General features: G+C 44.6%; 1 protein-coding gene across 1 annotated transcript in view; it reads left to right on the plus strand.

Moving 5' to 3' along the window:
- The first annotated feature begins 313 nt into the window (after positions 1-313).
- Positions 314-20,739, plus strand: part of NPAS1 (neuronal PAS domain protein 1) — a 173,768-nt gene continuing 153,342 nt past the window's right edge. Inside the window, exon 1 of the mRNA XM_030219981.1 lies at positions 314-357. Within this exon, the coding sequence (XP_030075841.1) occupies positions 314-357 (44 nt within the window). The remainder of the gene's footprint in view (positions 358-20,739) is intronic.

A 20,739-nucleotide genomic window follows, 5' to 3' on the forward strand; every position in this document is an offset into this window, starting at 1 on the left:
TGAAGACAGGAAAGAATACCTGAATAAGCGAAGAGAAGCTAGAAAAGCTATCAGGAAAGCTAAGCGGCAAATGGAAGAAAAGATAGCTAATACGGTAAAATTGGGGGATAAGAGCTTTTTCAGATATATGTGACAAGAGGAAGTGCCATAATAGCATTGTGAGGCTCAAAGTTGAGGGAGAGAAATATGTGGAAGAGGATACCCACCTGCCTGTGTGGCTCTCTGGCATGCTGATCTCTGAGGTACAGTGCACTATACCCCTTGGCTCCAGCAGTGTTGCATGTAGAGGCACCCATCTTTGGGTTACGTGACAATGCCATTCCTCACCATCCATGATCTGGATGTGCACATGGAGAGGTATGTACAAAAATGCTGCAAAACAGTGTCAGTTTAGGTAGTGCAACAAACACATTTCCTCCACTTTCCCTATGCAGTTGATGAGACAGACTCAGAGGCCGAGGCAGGCCCTAGTGGCTGCCAGCCCCAGCAGCCCCAAGAGCAAGTTGCAGAGGCAGGAAATGTGCTAACTGCGCCCACACACGAGGCCAATGGGATTGAGGAGCAGGCAGGAGATAAGACCCCCCCCCCCCCCAGGGGCAGATGGAAGTGGTTGAGACACAGGAGGCTGCAGTAGTGGACATCCCCCCCACCCCTGAAGCCTTTGCTGATGTGGCCTATGAGAGTGAAGAGCCACAAGAGGAGGCACAGTGGGCCCATCACAGACCCTCCAGGCAGAGACAGTAGCTGCTGCACCTCGCTAACCAGCTCCTTGGCCACAATGTGCAGCTTGGTGATTATCACTGCCAGAAGTTGCAGCTGCTCCGGGAGGGAGTGGAGGTGCAAAGAGAATGTGAGCAGCTGCTCAGAAGGCTGGAGGAGGGTATCCTGGGCCTACATGGGGATCTGCAAGTGTACACCACAGCCCTAACCTCCAGAGAGGGTACACAACAGCCCCTGGCAGCCCCACCTACTACCGCTGAGGCCACCAGGTGACCCCCACCATCTCTACCTTCCACCAGGTGTGGTGATCCCCAATCAGCTGCCAAGCTGACAGCAAATCAAATCAAATCAAATCTTATATACTGCTAAAATCCCCTCTTCAGGGTTCAATGTGGTTTACAACAAATTACTTTACATCAGTTTTTAAAACACAAGATACCACAGTTCAACAAACAGTAGAGGATACAAAAACATTAGAAAAAAAACAGTCCTATGAGCAGTTAGCGGATACAGAAACAGCAATGGTTGATCACATAACTTCTTCCTAAAGCTTAATATAGCTGTTATCTGTCCTTATAGCAAGATGGAGGGAGTTCCTTAGAGAAGTTACTGATACAGGGAAGGGGGAAATAAACATCTTCTGGAATCTAATGCCCTTGCAGAATAGAGATGACAGAAACAATTGATCTTTTAGTCTATCAGTATGAGCAATACATAATGATAATACATTAATCAACAGATCAGATGTAAAGCCATATACATTTTGAAAAACTATGCAAGCAGCTTTAAATCTGATTCTTTCCGTTATGGGAAACCAATGCAATTTAACAAGACATAATGAGGCACTGCTGTATCTATTTAGTTCAAAAATCAGTCTTGCTGCTGTAGCTGTCCTGGAATTCTACCATCTCCCAGGGGCAGACCACATTCCCAAAGAGGAAAACAACGCTTCAGGCCTTGGAATTGTTCATTAGGCCGTCTCTGCCTCCTTAGATCCAGAAGTGCAACTTGCTGAAGGATTTGGTGTGTTTATGGCTAAATTATTATTATTATTACATTTGTACCCCGCACTTTCCCACTCAAAGCAGGTTCAATGCGGCTTACATAGTAAAAGGAATACAAAATATTATTAGAGGGTAAAAGTAAAAGATATCAGAATAAAAGGCAAGATGAATAGGTAGAAATAGGCAATGGAGAGGGGAGTGAGGTGGGAGATATAGTTAGGGTTAATGTCGTTATCATGGGGTATGTGTAGGTAGATGGTTCATTAGATGGTACATTAGATTTGTCAGGATCATTTGGATAGGCTTGCTTGAATAAATGGGTTTTTAATTACATATGCCCAGACAGTGGCGTAGCGAGACCTGACATTTTGGGTGGGCACAGAGCTAATATGGGTGGGCACTATATCTATATATATATACATAGTAACATAGTAACATAGTAGATGATGGCAGAAAAAAGACCTGCACGGTCCATCCAGTCTGCCCAACAAGATAACTCATATTTGCTACTTTTGTGTATACCCTACTTTGATTTGTACCTGTGCTTTTCAGGGCACAGACCGTATAAGCCTGCCCAGCACTATCCCCACCTCCCAACCACCAGCCCCGCCTACTGATCTTGACTAAGCTCCTGAGGATCCATTCCTTCGGCACAGGATTCCTTTATGCTTATCCCACGCATGTTTGAATTTCGTTACCGTTTTCATTTCCACCAACTCCCGCGGGAGGGCATTCCAAGCATCCACTACTCTCTCCGTGAAAAAATACTTCCTGACATTTTTCTTGAGTCTGCCCCCCTTCAATCTCATTTCATGTCCTCTCGTAATGGTAATCTTCCCATCTCCAGAAAAGGTTAGTATGCGGATTAATACCTTTCAAATATTTGAACGTCTGTATCATATCACCCCTGTTTCTCCTTTCCTCCAGAGTATACATGTTTAGTTCAGCAAGTCTCTCCTCATACGTCTTGTAACGCAAATCCCATACCATTCTCGTAGCTTTTCTTTGCACCGCTTCGATTCTTTTTACATCCTTAACAAGATACGGCCTCCAAAACTGAACACAATACTCTAGGTGGGGCCTCACCAACGACTTATACAGGGGCATCAACACCCCCTTTCTTCTGCTGGTCACACCTCTCTCTATGCAGCCTAACAACCTTCTAGCTACGGCCACCGCCTTGTCACACTGTTTCGTCGCCTTCAAATCCTCAGATACTATCACCCCAAGATCCCTTTCTCCGCCCGTACCTATCAGACTCTCCCCGCCTAACACATACGTCTCACGTGGATTTCTATTCCCTAAGTGCATCACTTTGCATTTCTTCGCTTTGAATTTTAATTGCCAAACCTTAGACCATTCTTCTAGCTTCCTCAGATCCTTTTTCATGTTTTCCACTCCCTCCCGGGTGTCCACTCTGTTACAGATCTTAGTATCATCCGCAAATAGGCAAACTTTACCTTCTAACCCTTCGGCAATGTCACTCACAAATATATTGAACAGAATCGGCCCCAGCACCGATCCCTGAGGCACTCCACTACTCACCTTTCCCTCCTCTGAGCGAATTCCATTCACCACCACCCTCTGGTGTCTGCCCGTCAACCAGTTCCTAATCCAGTTCACCACTTCAGGTCCTATCTTCAGCCCCTCCAGTTTATTTAAGAGCCTCCTGTGGGGAACCGTGTCAAAAGCTTTGCTGAAATCTAAGTAGATTACGTCCATAGCTCGTCCCTGATTCAATTCTCCTGTCACCCAATCAAAGAACTCAATGAGATTCGTTTGGCACGATTTCCCTTTTGTAAAACCATGTTGTCTCGGATCTTGCAACTTATTGGCTTCCAGGAAATTCACTATCCTTTCCTTCAGCATCGCTTCCATTACTTTTCCAATAACCGAAGTGAGGCTTACCGGCCTGTAGTTTCCAGCTTCTTCCCTATCACCACTTTTGTGAAGAGGGACCACCTCTGCCATTCTCCAATCCCTCGGAACCTTTCCCGTCTGCAAGGATATATTAAACAAATCTTTAAGAGGACCCGCCAAAACCTCTCTGAGCTCCCTCAATATCCTGGGGTGGATCCCATCCGGTCCCATGGCTTTGTTCACCTTTAGCTTTTCAAGTTGTTGATACACACTTTCTTCCGTGAACGGTGCTCTATCCACTTCATTCTCATTTGTACTATTTCCAGTCCATCGCGGTCCTTCTCCAGGATTTTCTTCTGTGAAAACAGAACAAAAGTATCTATTTAGCAAATTTGCTTTTTCTTCATCATTTTCCACATAGCGGTTCGCAGTATCTTTTAGTCTCACAATTCCCTTTTTAGTCATTCTCCTTTCACTAATATACCTGAAGAAATTTTTGTCACCCCTCCTTACATTTCTAGCCATTTGTTCTTCCGCTTGCGCTTTTGCCAGTCGTATCTCTCTCTTGGCTTCTTTCAGTTTCATCCGGTATTCCTCCATGTATTCCTTTTCTTGAGTTTTTCTGTATTTCTGGAACGCCAACTCTTTAGCCTTTATTTTCTCAACTACTTGCTTGGAGAACCATATCGGTTTCCTTTTTCTCTTGCTTTTATTTACTTTCCTTACAAAAAAGGTTCGTGGCCCTATTTATAGCTTCTTTCAGCCTGGACCACTGTCCTTCCACTTCTTGTACTTCCTCCCAGCCCATCATCTCCTTCCTCAGATATTCCCCCATCTTACTAAAGTCAGCACGCTTGAAATCCAGGACTTTGAGTTTTGAGTGGCCGCTCTCCACTTTAGCTGTTATATCAAACCAAACCGTTTGATGGTCACTGTTGCCCAGGTGGGCACCCACTTGGATATTTGACACGCTATCCCCATTTGCGAGCACCAGATCCAGTGTCGCTCCCTCTCTCGTGGGTTCCATCACCATTTGTCTGAGCAAAACACTTTGGAAAGCATCCACGACCCCTCTACTTCTTTCCGATTCCGCTGACGGAACCTTCCAATCTACATCCGGCAGATTGAAATCTCCCAGCAACAGCACCTCTCTCTTGCTTCCCAACTTTTGAATATCTGCGATCAGGTCTTTATCTAATTCCTCCAATTGTGTCGGAGGTCCGTATCTATCTATCTATCTATCTATCTATCTATCTATCTATCTATCTATCTATCTATCTATCTATCTATCTTTATATATATATATAGATTTATTTATTTATTGTTCACTTATATCCCACATTTTCCCACTCATGCAGGCATAATGTGGCTTACAAACATTAAATAAAATACAGAATAGGAAAACTTAGAAGAGTATACAAGGAGTATGCAGGGGGAGAAGCATCTAAGAGGGTGAACTAGCAGGGTAGGAGCCAGGGAGGGTGCATCAAGCAGCGGTATAAAGTGAGGAGTAGGTCTTGGCAAAGAAGTAGGTCTTCAACAACTTCTTGAAGAGGGCGTGGTCCGCTTGAGTTTTAAGGTGTTGCGGGAGAGCATTCCAGTGCTTAGGACTTATAGATAGATAGATAGATAGACATGAGACATGAGTAGTGTTTCTGCCATGCACCGGTCCACCCAGAGAAAACCGCCGGTGCCTATACTTTTTTTAAATTTTAAACTAGGCACTGCAGAGACCATCCTCACCCAAAAACCCACCAAAATGAGAGAAAGACAACTTTTTTTAAAATTAAGCTAGCTTGCCACTATTAAAATTTATTGTTGGGGAATTTTTAGGTGGGGATGGGCTCCTCATTGCCCTAGGGCGGCACTGGCAGTGAAACGTGATGTCTACCCCCCCCTCCCATCTAGAAGCCCACCACACCACAGCCATCATTTTGATTACAAAAGAGTAATCAAAATGCTGGCAGGTCATGGTGGTGGGCTTCTGGGTGGGGGTGGGCTCTTCACTGCAGGGCAAAAAAAAGGTATATTTTAATAATTAAATATATACATTTTTTTGCCCTAGGCAGTGAAGTACTTACCCCACCCAGAAATTCCACAACAATAAATTTTAATAGTGCCCAGGCCCCAGCTAGTGTAATTAAAAAAAAAAATTACAAGATGATGTTAAAATTATATGATGTAAAAAAAAAACATTTACAATTTTATTACCTGCTGCTGGGCTGGGCTGGGCTGGGCTGCTGGCAGCTGCTGCTGCTTGGCAGTAAAGTTACTCAATTCTGGAATGATCTTCTCGAGTCGATTCCAAGAGAACCTTTCATTTCTTTCCCAATAAATTCCCACGTTTCAGGGCAGGGCCAGGCTGAGGCTCGCACTAATCAATAATAGTGCAGTGTGCGTGCGCTTGGGTGGGCGGGCCTGTGCCGAAATTGGGTGGGCCTGGGCCAACCCAGGCTCACCCGTAGCTACGCCCATGCCCAGGAAGCCTGCTGTTCAGAAAACTGGTTTGTGCATTTTTCGATGACAAAACTTTGGCCAATTCCTTGCCCAACGGGAAGAACAAAAGAGGGCGCAATGATAACTGCAAAGGGCTGGATCAGAATATTGTGGGAGCAATAACGGTGATGACATCAAACACTTACCACTTTGGTGACAAACCACAGTTAACTGCCACTGTGCAAGATCTCTGAGTCCTCCCTTCAATAATTTAGTTCTGCACTTGCTCTCTACTCAGGCTGAGGTAGCAAGGCTGACACTGACAAATACGTGGGTGAGCCAGCTGCATGTTGAGGACGCCACATGCCATGTGTCAGTAGATCAGGTGGCCTCTACTGCTGGCTCATGCATGCATCTGTGTGAGCCTTGCTGCCTCAACCCAGGCAGAGAGCAAGTGCAGCTGTGCTGAATTACTGAAAGGAGGAGGAGGAGGAGGTGGTACTTGGGAATCATGGAGGACCCATCGGTAAGAATCTTGTAACTCCCATGGGAATTCAGCAGGAAGTACTTCCATGCCTGCGAGATTCCCATGGACCTAGAGGGGATTCTGGTGGGATCCCCACAGATTCCCCATTCAGCTCTGGGCCGTGGCACAACTCAGGAGCGGCCATGGCACACTGGTTGAAAAACACTAATTTAAATTATGTTTTATAAAAAATGTTTTTTTAGTGTTTTAGTGTAGTATATAATAAATTACATCTCTCTCTCTCTATATATAGATATATAATTTATTTTTATTGCTATCATTGGGGCCCTTTTGCCAAGCCGCAAAAGCATCTACGCACTCCCATTGCATGCCAAAATGGAGTTACCACACGGCTCTTGTGGTAATTTCCTTTTTGGCACGCGTCCAATACGTTCGGCTGAAAAATAACTTTTATTTTTGGACACGTGCCAAGTGGCATTTGACACGTGTAGGTCATTACCGCCTGGTCAATGGCTGGTGGTAAGGTCACAGACCCAAAATGGACATGCAGCAATTTTCATTTTGCTGCACGTCCATTTTCGACAAAAATTTTAAAAAGGCATTTTTTGCAGGTGCGCTGAAAAATGTTTCTGTGCACGGCCAAAACATATGCCTACATTACCACAGGTCATTTTTCAGTGCACCTTAGTAAAAGGACCCCATTATGTATGTATATGTTCACAATATCCATTCACCCCTGAATCAGCCCTTTTATTTATTACTTTTTTAAAGTTACATTTGTAGCCTGCGCTTTCCCACTCATGGCAGGCTCAATGCGGCTTTCATATACAGGTACTTATTTGTACCTGGGGCAATGGAGGGTTAAGTGACTTGCCCAGAGTCACAAGGAGTTGTGCCTGAAGTGGGAATCAAACTCAGTTCTTCGGTTTCCCGGGACCAGAGTCCACCACCCTAACCACTAGGCCACTCCTCCACTTTTAGGGAAACATGGCCATGTCAGGTGTGTATGTATAAAACCTGGTTGCTAAAGTAGTGAATAAAGCCTTCAACTTTACACGATCTGCTTTTTTTTTCTGTTGCTAACCATATTGGATTTTGCAAATTGTTTGCCTTGCTGTTTCCTTGGGCCATCCCCTGAACTCTCCAGTCATATAGGCAGGGCTTTTTTTGAGGGGGTACTGAGTACTGGCACCTTTTCTATTGTCTGCTAAAATTGACCCATGGTCCCCAAGTTTTAATGAAAGAGCTCAAGTTCTACACACCAATTCTGCCTTGTCATAGATTCTGATACTGGTTGCAGGGGGCCTGGCTATTGTGGGGTGGGTCCCTCAGTGATCACCCCACCCCTAAAGGGTGGTCTAGCATTTGAGTACCAGCACCTTTTTCACTAGAAAAAAATGCACTGCATATAGGTAACAGGTTGTGTATCCCTGTGCACATCCCCTGAGCTCTCCAGTCATTGAGGTGTCAGGTTCTGTATCCCTGAGCACTCCAATCCTAGAGGTGACAGATTCTGTATCCCTGTGCCCATCCCCTGAGCCCTCCAATCCTAGAAGCTACAGGCTCTGTATCTCTGTACCCATGCCTTGAGCCCTCCAGTCCTAAAAGTGACAAGCTCAGTATCCCTGCACATATACCCTGGCCCTCTAGAATTGACAGTCTCTGTATTCCTGTGGCCATCCCGAGACCTCAAGTTCAGGAGTTGACAGGCTCTGTATTCCCGTGCCCATCTTGAGCTCTCCAGTTCTAGATGTGACAGGCTCTGTATTCCTGTGCCCATCCCAAGCCTTCCAATCCTAATGATGACAGGCTTTGTATCCCTGTGCCTGCCCTCTGAGCTTGCCAGTCCTAGGGGTGATGGGACCTGTGCTCATCTACTGAACCCACAAGTGCTAGTCAGCTCTATATCCCAGTCCCTACCCTGAACCATCCAGTTACGATCTTGATGAGTCCTGCTGAGAAATGTGCTACGTAGACCACCACCCCCCAGCTATATTTTTGGCGTTTCTCAAGGTGGGAAAAGAGCTGGAGGGGCCCAAGTGTGAATGCAGACTCACACACAATCACATTAAGTTTGAGTAGTGCCCTGTTACTGTACCCCCATCCGGAGCTCTGTGTCTATGGTCCACAGCAGTGTTGAGGAGTCCAGTATTGGTTTGCCAGGCAAGGGTTAAGTGATGCCTGTACTGAACATCAGTATGCTGGGGGTGTGTGAGTGTGTTTATGCCTGAATATTCAAGAAATTAATGGAATCTCCTCCTTCCCCCACCTCCTCCACTCACAATGTCCGCTAATCAGCATGTGAAAGACAGAACTGATGGGCTTGAAAAGGGGTGGGGGATGTATGTGTGCCTGCATGAGAGAGAAAAAGAGAGAGAGAGAGAGAGACAAGACAAGCTGTGAAAGAGCCAAACCTGTCTGTAATTCATAAAGACTCCAGAATGCTTCCAGAGACCATGGCACTCTTGAAAGGAAAGTGGCAGTATTGAGGAAAAAGGTTTCTGCACCGGAGAGTGAGGGTAACTCCTGCCCAAGGTCTATGGAGTGTCCGGCTGTCTGCAGCCTGACCCCCCCAACAGTTTAAAGGAAAAGCAGAAACAGCAACGGATGGTCAGCTGGCAACACCCTAGGCTCCAAGAGGAGTGGGCTCATGCGGTGCAAAGGGTAGAGCTGGAGTCAGTCATGCTAGCCAGGTAAGCTGTCCTTTTACTTCCAGGACTTGCAGGGGTGGGTGTTGCAGGCAGCAAAGGAGGGATATGTGTATGAAGTTGGGCACAGCTTCCCACCCTGTGATCAAGAGAGGAATGGAGACTTCAGTCCCTTCACATTTTGTTTTTTGTTTTTTTCAAATCTGATCACAGGACAACAGTGAGATGTGTCACTTTTGCTTCTCTGTCCATCTTTTCTTCTCTCCTCTGTGCTCTTTCTCTCTTCTGCCCGATGCGGGGGGGGGGGGGGGGGGGCTGCTTGACTCTTGCACAGGACAACATGACCCTGATATCTGAGCTGACAGGTATCTGCTTAGGAAGTAGTTAAGGAAAGGTAGGGGAAGGGGCAGGTTCTGACCCATGCTAGGGAGGAGAGGCAAGAGTTTTCCTATTTGGAGGTTTGGGGTTTTCACAAATTTTACTTCCACATAATGTTTGAAAGAAGAGCAACAATATTGAAGATCTTAAAACGATGTCTCATCAAGGGGATAGAATTAGTTGCTCAGAATGCAGCATACAGACACTAAAACACAATATGTGCTGTGTTGGATCACAACAGACGTTTCCAACAGTGGCCCATCTGATCAGAAGGAGCAGATCTATTCTTTGTTGCTGTCTTAGGTCTACCTCATTAGTTTATAGACTTTTCCTCCAGGAACTTGCCTGAACCCCTTTTAAATCCAGCTATGCTAGATGTCTTGACTACATCCTCTGGCAACAAATCTCACAGTTTACCTGTGCACTGAGTGAAAACTTACTTTCTGCAACTTGTTTTAAATCTGTTACCTTCTAGTTTCATTGAGCATCCCCTATTCTAGTAACATAGTAAATGAGGGCAGATAAAGACCTGAACTGTCCATCCAGTCTACCCAACAGTCACATTCATTGTGATATAAAATACTTGATCATTGTCTCTCTTTGGGTTTCTGGGACATGGACCGTTGAAGTCCACTTGGCCTTGTCCTTAGTTTCCAACTACTGTAGCTGTCGTCCTACTATTTGAAGGATGGATAACCATTCTACCCCACTCATGCTTTTACTCTATACACCTCTATCGTATCCCTTCTGTTGTCTCTTCTTCAAGCTGAAAAGCCCTAACCTGTTTAGCCTTTCTTCTTACCAAAGCTGTTCCATTTCCTTTATTATCTAGGTTGCTTTCTCTCTACCTTTGTAATTCTGGCCAGAATTGTACACAATACTCAAAGTGTGGATGCACTATGGACCTGTACAGAAGCATAATAATATTCTCTATTATTTTCTGAATAATTCTTAGCATTCTCCTTGCTTTTTGAGTCAGACTGCTGCTGCACACTGAGCAGCAGATTTCAATATATTATCCGCAATGACTCTGAGATGCTTTCCCTGGGTGGAGCTTCCTAATGTGGAATCCAGGCTTGTGTACTTATAATCTGGATTATTTTTCCCTATATGCCTCATTTTGCACTTGTCCACATTAGAGTTCAGCTGTCATTTAGATACCCAGCTGCCAAAATTATTGTTATTTAACTACTTTTAATATTTTTGTGTCATCTGCAGATATGATCATTTCACTTGTTACTCCCTTTTCCAGATTATTAATAAATAAATTAAATAAATAAATAACACTGGTCTCAGTACACATCCCTGAAGCACTCCACTACTTTCGTCTTTCCACTAGGAAAACTGACCATTTAGTCCTACTCATTGCTTCCTATCTTTTAACTAGTTACTGAGCCACAATTAAAACATTATCTCTGATCCTATAACTCTTGATACACTGCCTTTCTGTGATACAACCAAAGCAGTTTACATACATACAGGTACAGTAGGTATTTTCCCTGTCCCTAATGGGCTCACAATCTGTTTTGTATCTGGTGCAAATGGAAGGTTACATGACTTTCCTGAGGAAATTAAGGAATTTATCAAATCCTTTCTGAAAATCCACATACACTGTATGGACCAGTTCACCATTATCCATATACTTATTCACACCTTCAGGGAATTATAATAGATTGCCTAGGTATGGACCTACCTTAGCTAAATCCATATTGGTTCATCTTTATTAAGCCATTTCCATATGACCAATAAGTTTGTTGCAAGGAGGATGTGGTCAAGTCAGCATTGCTGGTTTTAAAAGGACAAGTTCCTAGAGCAAAAGTCAATAAATAATTCTGACCCCACAAGGCAAAACCTAGTAACTGCCTGAGAAATGTGTGAGAAATCAAGAGAATGCTTCTTTAAAGCTCCCTTCATTTTCCCCATCACCAACTAACTAGACCTAATCCATCTGATATTCAGCTGGCAGTGGTCAGTGTTTTTTAAATGCTGACCGTAGCTGACTAGATTGGCCTCAGATATTCAGTGCCAGGCCATGTCCGGGCACCAGCACTGAAAATCCAGGCCTTACTGTAAGGGGCATGGCCACCAGAGCTTATGTGGGTCCCAGGAACCACATAAAACAGTTATGCAGGTCCTGCTTGAATACTGGCCAGGACCTGCATAACTTTGTTTGGGTGTTTTAGCCCCCCCCCCCCCCCCCACCTTGCCCCTGAAAAAAACTCCCTTCTTCTTTCTCCCCTCCTAGAAACATAGAAACATGATGGCAGATAAGAGCCAAATGGCACATCCAGTCTGCCCATATCCCTGTCCCATGCTTTCTTAAATTCAGGCACAGTCTTTGACTCCACCACTTCCACTGGGAGGCGATTTCACACATCCACCACCCTTTCCTTGAATCCCTTAGATTACTCCTGAGCCTAAACTTCATCCTATGCCCCCTCATTCCTGAGTTTAACTTCATTTGAAAGAGGCTCACCTACTGTACATTAATGCCACAGAGGTATTTAAGTCCTGTGAGGGATATGGCTCCCCTCCCCCCTCCTATCCTGATATCCCTGGTGGTCCAAGTGGGGGGGGGGGGGGGGGGATGGGGGCAGAGGCAGGTACTACTACTAGTACTAATCATTCTATAGCTAATCTGTGCTGTATGTATTATATGTAGGTTCTTAGACTGTGAGCCCTCTAGGGACAGAGAAAGTTTTTTGTACCTGGGCAATGGAGGGTTAAGTGACTTGCTCAGGGTCACAAGGAGCATTAATGGGAATTGAACCCAGGTTGCCAGAATCAAAGCCTGCTGCACTAACCATTAGGCTACTCCTTCACTCCAAAAGTCCCCCCCCCCCCCACTTTGGTGGACCAGGCAGGCGGGCTTGAACCCATGACCCTTACATTGGGAGGCAGCTGCCTTCCAGATCAGGCTATTGTAGGTCATATTCACTCCTGCCCCATGCGCCTATATTCAGAGAATGGCTGCTGTGACCTTTTGTGGCAGTTCGCAGTACTTGTGTAGTACTATGAAGCTGCCGTGAGAAGTTTGCAATAGCATGAAGGCAGCAGCAAGAGGCAGGAGGAAATGGGCTTCGCTCCTACTCCCATCACCCCCAATTGGACCATCAGGGATATTAGATAGGCCTGGGGGGGGGGGGCGCAAGACACCTAAACAAAGTTATACAGGTCTCATATTCAGTTCAGGGACCCACATACCTAACCTGGCCTGACTTGGCCTAACTTGGCTGTGTTAGCTATATGGGTCCTGGCACTGAATATAGCCGGCACCTACATAACTGCTGGCTCCTCTCCAGTGCTGTCCTTTGTACCACCCCTGACCTGCCCACTCTTAACATGAGCAGTCAGAGATAATATTCAGCAGCACTTCCCAGTTTAATGCTGATGAATATAGGCAGTTCGGCGGCTCACCATGACTTAAGTGGCCAGAGCCTCTCCTGCCAGCTTAAATTGCTCTGAATATCAGGCCTAATGAGTTCAAGGAGAATTGAACTGTTTTCAGCTAACTTCTATGCATCACTGCATGAGGCAAAAACAAGTATCTACAAAAACAGCTCAAACTCACACCAATTTTGTCATATACAAGGTTTTGTGTTGGGGAGGGGGGGGCACAGCCATGTAGACTTGAGAAAGCCACTGCTTATCCCTGGGAATCAATGAGCAACAAGGAATAGATCTACTCTTTCAAATCATGTTGGGTACTTGACACATGGAGTGGTCAGAGAGAATATTGGGATCAATGTACCTTCAGTCTGCTCCTGAATGGCATATCTTATGTTCCTGGTACTGATCTCAGGCCCACTGGTCTGTATTTACTTGGAGTCACCCTAGTGCAGTTTTTGAAAATTGGTTTTACATTGGCTCACATTCAGTCCTCAAGTACAAAGATTTGAATGATAAACTACAGATTACCAGTAGCAGATCTGCAGTTTTGTATTTGAATTCCTTTAGAACTTTGGGAAGAATACGAGAAAGCAGATGGGATATGATATACCACCGTTCTGTGGTTACAATCAAAGAAGTTTTTTTATATCGTGTATAGGTACTTATGTTGTACTGTGGGCAATGGAGAGCTAAGTAACTTGCCCAGAGTCACAAGGAACTTCAGTGGGAATTGAGCCCCATTCCCCTGGTTCTCAGGCCACTGCTCTAACCACTAAGCTACCCCTGTACTCCATGCCAGTGATTTTCTACTTTTTAGCTGGTTAGTTTTCTCTAGCACATTGATTTGTTTCCGTTCCTGTGAATCATCACCTACAAAGAGTGGTTTGGGAATGGGTATCTCCTCAAAATCCTCCACTGTAAAGACCAAAGCTGGAGGGAGGTTCTGGAAACGATACAAGCCTGATTTAAGACATGAGTCAGGTGATGCACTGGCTCAGGGCACCAAAAGCTTGCCTCACCACTTCACCCTTCACAGTTACCAGAGTGTGCTGTTCTGTTCTGTCCATTGTGCTTTCCTCCTTAGGCTGCCACTGCACAATTACAAGTTTAAAACATGAGAATAGGTATTTTCTGTTCATGTGTTTAAACCTGCGGCAGTGCTGGCAGCAGCTCAGGGAATATGAGGCTTCTTAGAATCCACTTTCTTGAGGGGACCTGAAGTCCCTGGTGGTCCACTGGCCTGATGCGACCTCCTCCCCATGTAAGCCTGCTCCCAAAGCACCTCCTATTTCCAATCACACTCCTTCTCCTCCACACCAAACTCTGACTCGCCCCAGGGGTCCTGAGGATGACATAGGCAGGAGAGATTCTCATTTGTTCCTGCCCCAGCAGCTGCTTTCTTCACAATAATGGTGCTGACCCCCTAGTGGTAGTCTTATGGTGCTACTGCTAGTGGTTCAAGCTGTCATATAAAGTCTCTTTTCCCTTACATTTAACTTGAACCCTTAGCAGTAGCACCACGAGGCTATGGCTATGAGTCAGTGGTGGCATTTTAAAGAAGTCAACTGCCAGGGCAAGAAGCAAGTAGGGCACACTTCTGCCCCCATCTCTGCTGGGTTCTTTGGGGTGAGTCAGGGTTATGTGGACTGGCAGAGGGGATCCAGTCCACATAACCCTGTTTCACTGTAGACATTATTGTGCTTGTGGCTTATGCTGAGTAATTGTGCCATTCCTTTGTGTTATTTACTTTACTTTATTTCTTATTAGTTGCCAACATTGCCATATAGAGTTCAATGCGACTTACTTCAAGAAAAGAAGTACATTCTCAAGAGTTACAAAGAGGGGCATTTTTGAAAGAAACGTCCAAGTTGCGATTTGGATGTCCTTGCAAAATGGCAAAATCCAGGGGTGGGGAAACCCGTATTTTTGAAACAAGACGGGCGTCCATCTTTTGTTTTGAAAATACCATCAGAGACGTCCAAATCCTTAATTTTGGATGTCCCTAGATTTGAATGTCCCTAGACATGGACGTTTCTGACTTTTAGCAATTTTCGAAACCAAAGACGTCCATGTCAAAAACATCCAAATGCAAGCCATTTGGGCGTGGGAGGAGCCAGCATTTGTAGTGCACTGGTCCCCTGACATGCCAGGACACCAACCAGGCACCCTAGGGGGCACTGCAGTGGACTTCATAAAATGCTTCCAGGAACATAGCTTCCTTACCTTGTGTGCTGAGCCCCCCCAAAACCCACTACCCACAACTGTACACCACTATCATAGCCCTTATGGGTGAAGGGGGGCACCTATATATGGGTACAGTGGGTTCGTGGTGGGTTTTGGAGAACTCGCTGTTTCCTCCACAAATGTAACAGGTAGGGAGGGTATGGGCCTGGGTCCGCCTGTCTGAAGTGCACTGCAGTACCTACTAAAATTGCTCCTGGGGACCTGCATGCGCTGTCATGGACCTGCGTATGACATCTGAAGCTGGCACGACAGATTTTTAAAGATGTTTTTTGAGGGTGGGAGGGGGTTAGTGACCACTGGGGGAGTAATGGGAGGTCATCCCTGATTCTCTCTGGTAGTCATCTGGTCATTTCAGGCACCTTTTTGTGCCTTATTCGTAATAAAAACACATTTGGGTGAAAACATCCAAGTGTTCGTCGGGGACGTCCTTGTTTTTTTTGATTATGAGTCAAACATGTCCAAGTGTTAGGCACGCCCAAGTCCTGCCTTTGCTATGCCTCTGACATGCCCCCTTGAACGTCCTCACGACGGACTGCAGTTGGAGACATCTAAAATCAGGTTTTGATTATACTGATTTGGATGTCTCTGTGAGAAGGATGTCCATCTTCTGATTTATTATTAATTTGGATTTTGCTCACACCTTCTTCAGTAGTAGCTCAAGGTACGTTACATTCAGGTACACTGGATATTTCTCTGTCCCAGGAGGGCTCACAATCTAAGCTTGTACCTGAGGCAATGGAGGGTTGTGTGACTTGCCCAAGATCACACAGAGCAGCAGTGGGATTTGAACTGGCCACCTCTGGATTTCAAGACTGGTGCTCTAACCAATAGGCCACTCCTTCACTCCATTTATGTTGAAAGATGGACGTCCTTCTCTTTCGAAAATGAGCCCGATAGTGAATTTTACAATAAGGGGAGAGGGGGCTCGAATATCATATAACAGACTAATACTGGTAATCATTGATTATTGTATATTTTGTAAAGCATGTCTTTCAAATAGATAGGCTTTCAACTGTTTGCGGAATGATCCAAAATGAGTTATAGTCCTTATCTGAATTGGTAACTCATTCTAATACAGGAGCTTGCTGGAAGGGAGCTGATATGGGCTGGCAAGGAAAGCTGCTTGGTTGGGATCTGATGCATGCAGGCTGGCTGGCTAGAAAGAAGTTGACCGGGGGGGGGGGGGGGCACTGCCAAAGCAAAAATTTTCACCACCCTCGGTGTAGATTGTCCTTTTTTTGTTTTTGGTCATCTCTGCTGTTTGCTTTTTACTGTGAGTTACTTGAGGAAGATAGTTCTCCTGTTTCTTTGCAGGTAATAAACTGAAACAGAGAACCTTCAGGCTAGCATCCATAGAAATGCATCCTGCTCCTCACATAGGATCCTAAGAGGTTCTTTTCTATTTTAAACAGTGTTCCTTTCTTTTATGTTTTATATTTCTTATTATTTTGTTGTAAACTGCTGTGATCTGTTAAAGCCTGGCGGTAAAGTGAATTTTAATCTAATCTGATACTTGTAACCTGCTTGACAAGTGCAAAGTGATGCATGTGGGTAAGAGGAACCCGAATTACAGCTATGTCATGCAAGGTTCCGTGTTAGGAGTTATGGACCTAGAAAGGGATCTGGGAGTCATCGTTGATAAGACGTTAAAAACGTCTGTCCAGTGTGCTGCGGTGGCTAAGAAAGAATGTTGAGTATTATTAGGAAAAGAATGGAAAACAAACCGCAACTCGAGTATTGTGTCCAATTCTGGTCGCCGCATCTTAAAAAAGATATAAAGGAATTAGGAAAGGTGCAGAGAAGGGCGACGAAAATGATAAAGGGAATGGAACGACTTCCCCATGAGGAAAGACTGAGAAGGTTAGGGCTCTTCAGCTTGGAGAAAAGGCGGCTGAGGGGTGATATGATAGAAGTCTTCAAGATAATGAGCAGAGTAGAGCGGACAGATGTGAAGCATTTGTTTACACTTTCAAACAACAACAAAACCAGGGGACACAAGATGAAGCTAGAATATGGTAGATTTAAAACAAATAGGAGAAAGTTTTTCTTTACTCAGCATGTAGTTAGACTGTGGAACTCGTTGCCGGAGAATGTAGTGACAGCAGCTGGCCTTACGGAATTTAAAGGGGGTTGCCGGGTTCTTGAAGCCTGGATTGGTCGCTGTCGGAGACAGGATGCTGGGCTTGATGGACCCTTGGTCTTTTCCCAGTATGGCGGTGCTTATGTACTTATGCTTATGTACTTATGTACTCTATAAAAAAATGTCCAAAGTGGTGTACAATCTATTGCATGTATGAATTATACATAAAATGATTGGTCAAAATAATATACAATAATTGAGTAGACAGTAAGTAGTAACTAACATTTTGTTTAACATATAAATACATTTTCTAACTTCTGCGAAATAAGGTAGAGGAAAAATGATGTCTTATAGTTAATGGTAAATTATTCCAGGGAAGAACTGCTTGATAGGTGAAAGAGTTCTCCAGTCTCTTTTTAAAACAAATCCCTTCGAATGGTGAAAAGCCTAATTCTGATCGATGTAAAGTTTGGTTAGCGCTAAACCCAGATGGAATGTGAATCAAGTGTGTGAGATGTATTGGGAGTTAAACCATGCAAAATCTTGAAGATAAAATAAGAAGATTTAAATACAATATGAGGAGCTATCAGAAGCCAGTGCAAGCTTAGCAATAAGGGTGATGTATGATAGAATGTTCTTCATCTGAAAATTAAACATACAGCCATGTTCTGTAGCAATTGAAGTTGATTCTATAATTTGACTGATATATCATGATACAATACATTACAATAGCCCACCTGTGGCAATGTTAAACTCTGGACCAGAATCCTAAAATGTTTCTTGTGAACGTATGAACGGATAGTTCTAAACTGCTTAAGTTACAAAAAAAAAACCCAAAACACCATTTTGAACAGATGATTAGTTTGCAAATCAAAAGATAGAAATGACTTTAAAATTAATTAAAGCACTTTAGTCGATTTTTCTACCATCAGGCTTTCATTATGACCTATTGAAATTGACATATGCATTACCTCCTGATTGTTACCGAACCAGAGTATTTTAGTTTTACTGGCATTCAGTTTCAACAGATAGGATAATGCCCAATTTTGAGTTTGGCAATACAAGTTGTAATTTTGGTTGATGACAGATTTAACAAAATAAAAATATCATATGCATAGGAAAAAATAGTTCTATCTGCTGCTAAAGAAATAGAATCAAGAGAACTCATAAAATATTAGAGTACTGGCGACAAAGGTGATCTCTGAGGGACCCCATATGAAGGGTGCCAAGCATTGGAAAATACACCCTTTATTTTAAGCATGTATTTCCTATGAATCAGAAAATATTTAAACTAACTCAGAGCTAAACCTGTAAACACTGTCCAGCTTATTTTCGAAAGAGAAAGACGCCCATATTTCGACCCAAATCGGGAGATGGGCGTCTTTCTCCGGTGTGCGACCAAATCGGTATAATCGAAAGCCGATTTTGGTCGTCTTCAACTGCATTCCGTCGCAGGAATGATCAAAGTTGACGGGGGCGTGTCAGAGGCATGGCGAAGGCGGGACTGGGGCGTGGTTATTGGCCGAGGAGAGATGGGCGTCTTTAGCTGATAATCGAAACAAGAATGGCATTTTGGACGAGAATTTGGTCTGCTTTATTTGGACCCTTTTTTTTCAGGTCCAAGTCCCAAAAAAGTGCCCCAACTGACCAGATGACCACCAGAGGGAATCGGGGATCACCTCCCCTGACTCCCCCAGTGGTCACTAACCCCCTCCCACCAAAAAAAAAACCCACTTTAAAAACTTTTTTTTCCAGCCTCTATGCCAGCCTCAAATGCTGTACCCACCTCCATGACAGCAGAATGTGTTCTATCCTCTGACAGCCTTTCCCTGGTTCTGATGTGGCTCTCGGGTGAGTGTGACACCTTTTCTGTTAGGTGCACTGCAGAGTCACATCAGCAATGCATTGTGGTGGGTATAGGGTATTGGGCTCCGTGATTCCAGTAGCTTGTGTTAACTGCTCACGATGTTGGTAGTTGGTAGGCTCTACTCCCATGGTGCTTTTCCCCCTGCTTACTGGGTCGAGTGTGCCCTGTTTTGTTTCCGGTAGTCCATGAGGTAGTGGCCATTTGTGTAAGACACTTTTAGATCCCTTTCATGTGTTAGCCACGTTACAGCACTTAGTTCTTCCCTTGAATGTTGCTGAATGAGGGCATTGTACAGCATTCTGCCAGCTCTGACCTACTGCTAATCTCAGTACCAGGAAGACTCTTTGCCAGTGGGGCACAACCTCTGATCTGCAGTTAACTGTGAGTAAATGTGCTTATTCAAATAAAGGACTTTTTCAAAGAAATTAGTTTTCAGGTGTCAACTGGTGTGCCATGGTTATACAGCAGCAACAAGTCCTAGAGGCCTGCGTGCATGCAGGTCCCTGGAGCACTTTTAGTGGGTACCACAGTGCACTTCAGGCAGGTGGACCCAGACCTATCCTCCCTACCTGTAACACTTGTGCTGGTAAATGGGAGGCCTCCAAAACCCACTGTACCAACATGTAGGTGCCCCATTCACCCCTAAGAGCTATGGTAGTGTTGTACATTTGTGGGCAGTGGGTTTTGGGGGAGGGGGGTTGGGGGCTCAGCACCCGTGGTAAGGGAACTATGCATGTGGGAGCATTTTCTGAAGTCTACCGCACTGACCTCTAGAGTGTCCAGTTGGTGTCCTGGCATGTCAGGGGGGTGAGTGTACTACGAATCATGGCTCCTCCCACGACCAAATGGCTTGGATTAGGACATTTCTGAGCTGGGCGTTTTTATTTTCCATTATCACTAAAAAAAAAAAACCGCCCAGCTCACAAACAACTAAATCCATGGCAGAATCTTTTTTTGAGATGTGATGACCAGAACTGCACACAATATTCGAGGTGCAGTCGCATCATGGAGCGATTCACAGGCATTATAATGTCCTCATATTTGTTTTCCATTCCTTTCCTAATAACACCTAACATTCTATTTGCTGCAGCATACTGAGCAGAAGGTTTCAATGTATCATCAACGATGACACCTAGATCTCTTTCTTGGTCGGTGACTCCTAATGTGGAAGATACAAATATATGGTCATTACAATGAGAGTCTCCAGCCAGGGGGCCATCTACCAGCAATGACCATGATTCCCTTCCTTCCCCCTCCCCCCACACCTTCCATTATGTGAATGCTGCTTCAGCTGACCCAGAGAACGGAAGATCTGACATAAAGATTGAACTAGACACCTCCCGCTTGCCCTGATCTTGATACACATATATTCATGAGACTATGACTCTGATTCACTGAGGCTTTACTCCCATACTGACTCTGGAAAAATGACATGGATCAATGAGCAACATTGCTTCTAAGCCGTGCAGAAATCTTTCACCCATGCTCCTACCATTTTAGATAAGTTGTGGATGTGGAAATATCAACGTTTTGTCGAAAATGTACATACTCTCTGACTTATTTCAGAAGACCAGAGTTGTACATGTTTGTGTATACTAAAATCAATATAACTCTACTCCCTGCCA

The sequence above is a fragment of the Microcaecilia unicolor genome, chromosome 11 (genome assembly GCF_901765095.1).
Source record: "Microcaecilia unicolor chromosome 11, aMicUni1.1, whole genome shotgun sequence".
Taxonomy (NCBI): Eukaryota; Metazoa; Chordata; class Amphibia; order Gymnophiona; family Siphonopidae; genus Microcaecilia; species Microcaecilia unicolor.